Below are 10,205 nucleotides of genomic sequence, written 5' to 3'. Positions count from 1 at the left end.
TCGCCATCCTAGAGAAACAAGAATATGCCAATTTTAGGCAAATTCTATAAGCTTTAATTTCTTCAACGCCAACATTTATGGGCATTGATCTTGGAGACCATCTTCACTATGTTTTCCTCATTTGTCATTTTTCTTAATCAACATGCATATATACACTCAAACTTGGAGAAAGTTAACTTCAAGCAGCTTAACAGAAAAACATAACAGCTATATTTGTTAACTTTAGAAGCTGCAAAAAATGGCAATAACAACGTTCCCAACTGTGGACAAATGTGCATCAATAGGGCGCGAAAAGGACACTGTGGTTGCGGACATGGATGGAACATTGCTTCGAGGTCGAAGCTCTTTCCCTTATTTTGCCTTAATTGCTTTTGAAGTTGGAGGGGTTTTAAGATTACTTTTCCTTCTCTTGGCTTCACCACTCGCCGGACTACTTTACTATTTCTTCTCGGAGTCTGCAGGAATCCAAGTCCTTATTTTTGCGACGTTTGCAGGGATGAAGGTCTCTGATATAGAGTCGGTAGCACGTGCAGTGCTACCGAAATTCTATTCTGGGGATCTTCATCCCCAGTCTTGGAAAGTGTTCTCTTCGTGTGGGACCCGTTGCGTTTTGACGGCGAATCCGAGGGTTATGGTGGAAGCATTTTTGAAGGATTTTTTGGGGGCTGATATGGTTTTAGGGACTGAGATTGGAAGTTATAAAGGTAGGGCTACTGGTTTTGTAAAGAAGCCAGGAGTGCTTGTTGGGAAGAACAAAGCTGATGCTCTTAAAAAGGCATTTGGAGAGACTAAACCTGAGATTGGATTGGGTGATCGTCATACTGATTTTCCTTTCTTGGCTTTGTGTAAGGTTAGTTCTTTGCTACATTTAATCATCAACTAATCGGTTTTCCACTCATATTAATCTATCTCAAAGTAGTTAAACGTAGAAAGAGTATCTCAATTTCTAATGATCACTAATCATAGCAATCAGCTAGTTATAAATAGGGGGCAAAAATCCAATGAGACAAACAATAGCTAGTTATGAAGTTAGTGCAACTATATCACGTTGTGATCCCTTGAACGAGGGGCGGATCCACCATGTAAGTTTTAGGGGTCACGTGAACTCAGTAGCATAACAAAGTCACTAAATGCCTATAAATATTTGACCGTGAACTCAATAATCATTGTATATTAACTTGAGGTCGCAGTAGAAACCATAAACTTCAAATCTTGAATCTATCTCTACCATGAACTAATAAAAATTCTAATGAAAGGAGATTTATTTTAGTTAATTTGAGATGTGGAAACATAGGAAATAAATTTTAATCAACTACAAAGAATGACAGTTTTTTATAGGACAATGAAAAACTCTGTTTGAATTCTGTTATAGACGTGAATTTTCTTGGGTTATCTAAGTTGGAACTCGATGAAGTAACAAAGTTCAGAATGCAGGAAGGTTACATTGTACCACCTAAGCCAGAAGTTAAGGCTGTAACCACAAGCAAACTTCCCAAGCCTATCATCTTCCACGATGGCCGATTAGTCCAAAAGCCAACACCTATTATGGCATTGCTCATCGTTCTATGGATCCCCATCGGTTTCATCCTCGCCTGCTTGCGCATTGCTGCCGGATCACTCCTCCCTATGCCTGTTGTCTACTATGCATTTTGGGCACTTGGTGTTCGTGTCATTGTTAACGGTAACCCTCCACCTCCCGTCAAGAAATCCGATAACAAATCGGGTGTACTCTTCATTTGCTCTCACAGGACTCTCCTTGACCCTATTTTCCTCTCCACTGCACTTGGTCGACCGATCCCGGCTGTTACGTACTCCGTTTCGCGACTTTCTGAGATCATTTCACCGATTAAGACGGTTAGGCTGAATCGTGATCGAGCTACGATGCCTCCATGATCAAGAAACTTCTACAAGAAGGTGATGTTGAGAATTTTTGGGCATGATTGGTTGCTCACAACTTGAACTTTATTATTGCAAAGTGAGGACTAGCTTCGGCCTTACAACTTGATCTTTACACAATTTTTTTTTCACTCACACTAGCAACCATGTTTGTTGCTCTCTATTACTTCTTACTTGCTAGCACACTTCTCACTGGATGACTCAATTCTTACTTGCTTAAGCACTTACTCTTTACTTGAGCAGACATACAACTCAAATGACCACATCTATGTATAAGTAGTGATGGAAGAAAATAGTGGAGGTAATATATTAGAGTTACACCTTCCACTTATGTATGGAAATGAACCTTTTAGAATGCTTCTAGGCTTCTCACGCTAGAATTCTCATTCTAGAGTTCTCCTTTCAATTCTCTACAACTCTTTGAATATTCTAGATTCTTCATTGAAGTATCGTATATATTAATTAAGTTGGGGATGAATTCTTAACAGGTGACCTAGCAATCTGCCCGGAGGGGACTACGTGTAGGGAACCGTTTCTTCTTAGGTTCTCGGCCTTATTTGCTGAGTTAACCGATGAGCTCGTACCTGTGGCCATGGTGAATAAAATGAGCATGTTTCACGGTACGACGGCTAGAGGGTGGAAAGGGATGGACCCATTTTACTTCTTCATGAACCCTAGCCCAGCTTATGAGGTTACATTCTTGAACAAGTTACCCTATGAGCTAACTTGCAAATCAGGGAAATCAAGTCATGAAGTGGCTAATTACATACAAAGGGTTATTGCTGCAACCCTTTCTTATGAGTGTACTACTTTTACTAGGAAGGATAAGTACCGTGCGCTTGCTGGAAATGATGGTACTGTTGTGGAGAAGCCTAAGATAAAAAAAGGTATAATGGGATGTTAATTTAATGTCAGCTATATAATTAGCATTAGAAGATTTCAACTTTTTTAATATTGACCATGTACCCTTCGAAGAATGGCATAACAAGGGTACTCTTTAGAAATAAAAAAGTTACACATCTTTTCTTGTAGTTGCATATCACTGGCAAATTCAAAACGACTTCACTTGTCAATTTATTGGCTTGTTTTACATTTCGCATTTTCTTTTGAGTTGATCCCTTTAATGTAAAAGTTTGCACGGACTACCAAGAACCAAAATTTATGTTAGTTCGATGTTTAAGAAAATCTCAACAAACAATAAAGGAGCTCTATTGCCACGTTTCTTTCGAGAATTTACATCTAACAAAATATATACGTTGACTCAAACTATTATCGAAAGATATTATACCATATTTCGTATAATTCAGGAGAAAATTGATCATTTTTTTGTTATTACATTTTGAACACGTGACAACAAAACATACTAATTAGTTTCGTTAGTCAATAAGGACAAATAGGGCTCACGTTTGTAACTCTAAGGGCACTTGATTGACCCAACTATTGAGAGATAACATATCTAGATCTTTTTGCATAGTTCAGGGACAAATGTGACATTTCTACCAACTTATTACGCTATGCACACAGGTCAATTGTTATACCCCGTATTTTATACGTCGAGTTATTTAGAAAAGAATCGATGCGAGTTAAAGACGAAACCCTTCCCGGACACGGAATATAAATCCTTAATCTTTCCATTTTTATTAGGACATAAATTTGTTTATAAATTTTACTTAGTGTAAATATATTAATGGAGATTAGGGATTAATTAACCATGATTGGATTATTAAGTGGGGATTTAGACTTAAATATTCACAAATTTTGCACTAGTGGCCGTGTGGGCCCCACTAGCACATGACCAAATCAGATTTTTTGCCCATGCTTGAGTGGGGGAACGTGTAAGACCCTCTTGGGCAGCAAAATGGTCTACTTTGTTGACCATGCTTCAACCACACACATTTTCCCAAGTCCATAAATCTGAAAATGGAGAGAGAAGCTTTCATCTTCACAAAGTGAGCTTGAGAGAGAGAGAGTCACGGCCAGCCATGGCAACTCCACCACCAAGCACGGCCAGCCCTTCTTATTTTACACCATTAAACCCCCTAAAGTGTTCTACACATTCACCATTATGTTTCAAGTGAAGGAGAAACCACAAACATGCCATGGATGCTCTTGTGAGCTCACGGCCATGGCTGAACTTGAGCTCTTGATTGTTGATCCAAAAAAAATATATATATATATATTTTTCCAAGGTATTTCAACCCTTTGGAAGGTGCATATCAACGTGGGATTGGTCCTAGGGCAGCAAGAACAATTATTATTTCACTTCACAAATTCTAGTCAAGTTGAGAAGTCAAGTTGCTAAGGTAAGAATTGATCATCTTTTTTTTTACACGTTTTTAGTAAGGATTTGGACGTGTTGTAAATGTGCAAATGTAAATTGAATCCATGCAATTAGGTGTGTTAATGTTGGAGCATGATAATAGCCATGGAATTATATGTGTTGATGTTGAAGTGGTTGTAACTTGGCGAACATGAATTGCAAGTATAAAATCATGAATGTTGGTGTTGAGGCATTGTGGAAGCCGTAGGGGGCTGTTTGGTGTGGAATAATGGACTGATTTTATTTATTAATTGTGGTTGTTGCTATCATAGATTGCATGGTAAAAAGAATGAAAAGAATTGGAAGGTTAAAGGTGAGGTTGTGTTAATTTGAACATGTTGTTATTTTGTTGAATTGTGGCCGTGTAGTGGACTGTTTTGTGTGGAAGATAGTGAACTGATTTTACTTGGTATTTTGATTGTTGTTGTCATGAATTTTATGATGAAAATGAAGGTATTTAATGGTTAGAGTTGGAACTAAAATTGTTTGTGGGTTGTTGTAAGGTTATAGTGATGACAAGGTCGCTTATTTGCGTACGAATTGGTGATATAGTTGTCGTGTGACTGCTGGTCATATTTTACTGAAATTTTATGAAAAGAAGACATGAAATAATGTGTAAGAATCATATGTGGTTTGCTTGGTATGTTCGTAAACGGTTGCAAGAATTTCGGGCACCTTTATGTTGATCGGTTAGGGACTCGTTTTGGATGTGTCGTTGTTGTTCTTATTGAGCTTAGGAAATTGATGATAAATGAGATTATACATTGTATCTATATTGTTTGGGCTGTTATAAAGTTGTTACATGAAAACGTTAAGGCTACGGAGTATTAGGAATAACTTGAGAATGTAGTGGCCGTATGTGAATCGTTATCGAATGTTATGAATAGATGATGTGGTGTCGTGTGGCTGCTGTTGTATTTCCCTGAAATTTGCTGAAAAGATTGCATGAAATAAGGCATAGAAGTGTATATGGGCTGCTTGGTGTATTGTAGGTGTTCGTTAAAATTTCGGGCATCGTTATGTTATAGTTGGGGGCTGTTTTGATATGTAGTTGTTCTTATTGAAATACAAGAATTGAAGATATGGTTGTGTCCATATGTTATTGTTGGTATTTCGTGTCAACGGAGAGCAATTGAAAATTCGGATAGGCGAAAATATAGGGGAAATGCTGCCCAAATTTCTGTAGAATTTAGTGCTAGTTTGGAATTAAATGCTTAAATGCCTATAGCTAATGTTCGGCATATTATGACGTATGTGTAGACCTTGGGGAGCCCGAGGCGTAGGGTGGGATTAGCTTGAGTTTGGGCTAGCTTGGAGTGCGTACGAGGTATGTAAAGCTCCACCCTTCGTTCTTTGGCATGCCTTAGTTTTCAATAGGCTATATCCCGAGCCTCGAGTAAAATTCTAAATTCGAAATCCGAGTACGTTATGATCCTTATATCTATTTCTTGGCATTCTTATGTATGATGTGATGAAATATGAACCATTATGTCTCCCAAAGAATTGATTTCCAAACTTTGTACAAAAAGTTGTTTTAAAGAATTCCGTAATTATGAATATCGTATCCTTCACAGAAAGGCTCGGGTTGTTCCAATATTTTTGTAAGAATTTGTATGGCATATGATAAGTATGTTTTCCATGGGCGGGCCCGACTCGGGTCAACACCGGTCCGCGGGTCTGCGACTTTCCTTTATGTAAATTGGACGACTTTTGAAAGAATTTGGTATGATTTTCATTTCGAATTTCAAGTATGGTCATTTACTTATATTTGGGTCTATGATAATGATTTTATGCATATGGTTACTCATGACTCCGCTCGTGTGTTCTGTTATATCTTTCGCCGGTTCCCGGGCCGGTTCTGTTATCGTGCGCACTTTGATATACTCCGGTGTTATGCTGTGTTTATGGTTCACCGAGCCACTCGCGAGGGCGGGTTCCGCTTATATTTGGTGTTATCTTGTGTATGGCGTTATCTTTGTGTTGTGATGTGTGACGGGGATACGGAGATTTGAAACCTTCTGGTGTTATGCTGTGTTATGGCGCCATCGACGGGTGGGCGACCATATTTTCTGTGCCCTATGCATGACTTATATTTCAAAAGTAAATATTTTGATATTTTGGGCTTGCACTTATTTTCTGTACTTCTGTTTTGTTTATGCTTCAGATTTGTTGTTCGTATCTTCTGCTTTGCATACTCAGTACATATTTCGTACTGACCCCCTTTCTTCGGGGGCTGCGTTTCATGCCCGCAGGTACAGACGCACAGTTTGGTGATCCACCAGTTTAGGACACCCTTTTCTGCCGTTTGGAGTGCTCCTCTTATTCCGGAGCCTACATTTTGGTATATATTTGTCCGTTGCATATGTATATATTTGTTCAGGGGTACGGCGGGGCCCTGTCCCGCCATATGGTTCGGTTGGTCTGTTTAGAGGTCTGTAGACGTATATGTGGGTTTGTGCCTACTTCTGTACAGGCGTGTTTGTATGATATATGTTCTGGGCGATCCCACTCGCCGCGCGGCCTTGTCGGCGTGCATTTGTATACGTTTTGGGTTGCGCCATTTGATAGCCTTGCGGCATCCGATATATATATATATATATATATATATATATATATATATATATATATATATATGGTTGTGTTTGATATGTGTAAGAGGAAACTTGATATAAATTGAGACAACGTGTGATATTTGTGCCCGTATACGCTATCTGTATGTGACTCGGATCGGATGAGTGTGTTCGGGTGCCCAGCTCTGGCACTAGTCGCGGCCTACGGGGTTGGGTCGTGACAAAAGTGGTATCAGAGCGATTCGTCCTCGGAATGTCTACAGGCCGTGTCTAGTAGAGTCTTGTTTATCGGTGTGTTGTGCACCACACCTATAAACGAAGCTACGAGACATTTAGGATGTTACACTTCTTTCATATCTAAGATCGTGCGATAGAGCCCACCATAGGAAATTAAATTCCTTTTACTAACCCTTGATTTCAGCTGAAGAACGGCATCGACAGAAGAAAGTGACTGATAATATTGGAAGTTACATAGTACACAGGTAAGCAATGGTATGAAAGATGTATGTCGGGTAAGGTATTTGAAGTACGATTGAAATATAGAGTTGAAGATTGAAACGGAAAGTAAACAGAAAGTGTAACGGTGTGCGGTTTGAGTTGGACATGTGAGGTAAGTCTCGACATCTTTATACTTTTACTTGAAGTTGGGAGCCCTGTGTGGCTATGATACGATATGATATATGTGTATATATGTTGGCCCTATGAGGCATTGTTGGTATTTCCTGCGTGTAGGTTTTGGGATAGTAAGAAGTACAGAGGAAACTCTGCCCAATTTTCCCAGAAATAGGAAAAAAGAAAGGAGAATGAGACCTAAGCTCATAATATGTTCGGAAGGCTGATACCGGCAAGGTAAGTGTATTATGTTGGACTAAAGCTTTAAGAAATACTCCCTTGTCATCTATAAGAGGCATCATTCTTATTTGGGAGACCTTGTTTGAAGAAGCGTATACGAACAACGAATTCGCAATTCATTTAAACGGACCAGAATACGTTCCAACCCCATTTTGCTTTAGAAAAAGCCTATGTTGAAGGGTAAAAACATCCGGCAATTAAGTTTCACCTTATTGGAAAAATACAAAGCGTACAACAAGCGTGTTGGGAATTAAATGATTCGCTTACGACTTAAGAATAAATATGGAGGTAAACTATGTGAATCAAGCACTAAGAAGTTACGTGGTGCTAGTCGGATTCTAGTTTTCTTCTGCTGGTGGTTGGAGAATGCTTCATAGTAACATTTTATCAGTTCTCATCGACTAATTGGAAACGGAATTTGTGAAGAAAAACTTAAACATGTAGGCTGTTTAGGATCGTATATTTCATGTGTTGTTGGTGAAATACTAGAGATGATCTAGGAGCAGGGGGCAACAAGACAGAACAAATACCAGAAATGACTGGTGTGATAAGGATAAAAAGAGATAAACAAAATATGATTTGAAAAGGAGGAAGGGCTTATGTAGAAGTTGTGTTTTCTGAAAGATACGGGAATAGCATGAGATTGCTCGTGCACAAAAGAAAAATGGACGTAGACTGGAGAAATGAAAGGAATATTAAAGGAAGCGCCCAAGACAGACGTAATTAATTGAGTATGAGTATAGAATAAAAAGGGAATCATATAATTATGGACTTAAAGATGTAGTGCGACGAAACGATGATAAGACAAGACCACTATAAAGACAAATTCGATATGATTTCGAGTAAGTTAGAAGTTAGCATTTGACATACAACAAGAGAGAAAGAGTATGAGGCATAAAAGAGTGTTGTGTATATGCGACTTCACCTCGGGAATAGTGAAATCTTTAGAGGACAAGGATTGTGGGTTTGCGAAACGACTGATGTATTGTGAATTTATTAGAAGAAAGAGACGATATTCGTTGGGAAAAAGATAGTGTTATAAGAAAATCTGGGACATTTACCATTAGAATATAAGTGCTACCTAATGGAGAATTTGAAACGACTATAAGCACTAGCTAATTACTTATCGGAATAAATGGAACGTGACCTCGGATAAATTGCTACATTAATTACAATACTTGAGTACCAACCATCGGTACTATATAATCGAGAGTTCTCATCACCTCGTGATTTTGTTAAGGTCTCGTACGAAGATAATCAAGTTATAAATTATAAAGAAAAGGCATGGATATGGTATAAGTACAACCCCAAAAGGGGGGAAGCGGGTGAAAGTAAAGTAAGTATAAATGGAAACAATTGACACTGCAACACGTTTAATGTGAATTCTCAAACTTTAAGTGAGATCCCTTGCAGAAACAAGTTAGTAAGATTTGAAGGCCAGCGATAAGTGGATGGAAGTCAAGATGGTATGGAATACAGTGCTGAGAATTATTGGTAGAGGTCTTGGATAATATGACAACAGAAAGTAGATGCTTGGAAAAAAAAAAAAAAAAGGGGAAGAATACGACAAGAGAATGATAACGAGTAACTTAAAAGATATTATAAAGGATAGCAAGGCTAAACCGGATTAGAGGTTAAGATGTTGACAACGAAGTTATTGGCTAATAATATTGTGACACATAAGTAAAGGAAAAAGGATAGGAAATCTCTCCTATAACAAGATATAAGAAAACCAAATGGTGAATAGAGGAAGGGGAAGGAGTATGGCGAAATAGACAACAAGTGAGTTTTAGTACAATAAGATATGCAGAGCAGAATAAGCCAGGAGAAGGAAAGACCATGACTAAAAGTGGATGCATTTTGTACAAATTGTTCAAGAATAGTTATGCAACTTACGAATACTTGTATACTAAGAACGAGGCCACGTGAGTACTTGATAAGAAGAGTAAGAATTCAGTAACAACAATGCGGTTGCAATATTTTGGGTACACCCAAGAAGGGTGTAAGATGGGTTGAGGCGAAACTACAGAGATATAATTAGTACTGAGGGCAAAAGCCATAGTTGAGCCTTGATATCAGTTGAAAAACATAAGAGAAGGATATAGAGTCTGCATAAAGACTAGCGAGGCAACACTAAGGTATTTACTAGACTGATTTGAGCACCTACACATACTTGTGTAAAGATTGCAATAGGATGCGTGATAGGAGAGTTAAGAGCAAATTTGAGAAAAGGGGCAATAGAAGAATTTGAGTCAAAAATGGAGAAACGACACGAGATAATATGCCTAAAGTAGTGTCAGTTACGTTAAGGGAAATTACGAAATGATTTAACCGAGACAATTAGAAAGGGTTACTGGCTATTGGAGGCAGTAAAGTTGTGATATGAGGGAACCCTGGCGATATTTGATAAACAGCCCTAAAGATCGAGATTGAGAAGTAAAAACAAATGATAGTTAAAGACCTTTAAAAGCAAGTAAAAAAGTAACACATGATACTGAAGATTCCAAAATACGGGCTATAACAACAAGGTGAAGCAAGGATATTAGAGTGGAAAAATGTCACTTCTG

At 38.4% G+C, this 10,205-nt stretch overlaps 1 protein-coding gene across 1 annotated transcript; it reads left to right on the top strand.

Moving 5' to 3' along the window:
* Positions 1 to 2,825, top strand: LOC132045452 (glycerol-3-phosphate acyltransferase RAM2-like). The gene is given in 4 exon segments (XM_059436047.1): positions 1 to 850; positions 1,435 to 1,876; positions 1,879 to 1,914; positions 2,385 to 2,825. Coding segments are annotated over 4 exon segments (1,506 nt in total). The 5' UTR covers positions 1 to 238; the 3' UTR covers positions 2,801 to 2,825.
* Positions 2,826 to 10,205: the final 7,380 nt, after the last annotated feature.

This window comes from Lycium ferocissimum, unplaced genomic scaffold (assembly GCF_029784015.1).
Source record: "Lycium ferocissimum isolate CSIRO_LF1 unplaced genomic scaffold, AGI_CSIRO_Lferr_CH_V1 ctg67, whole genome shotgun sequence".
In the NCBI taxonomy this organism is placed as follows: Eukaryota; Viridiplantae; Streptophyta; class Magnoliopsida; order Solanales; family Solanaceae; genus Lycium; species Lycium ferocissimum.
Note: the sequence above shows the minus strand (reverse complement) of the source record. Positions and strands in the feature narration are given on the sequence as shown.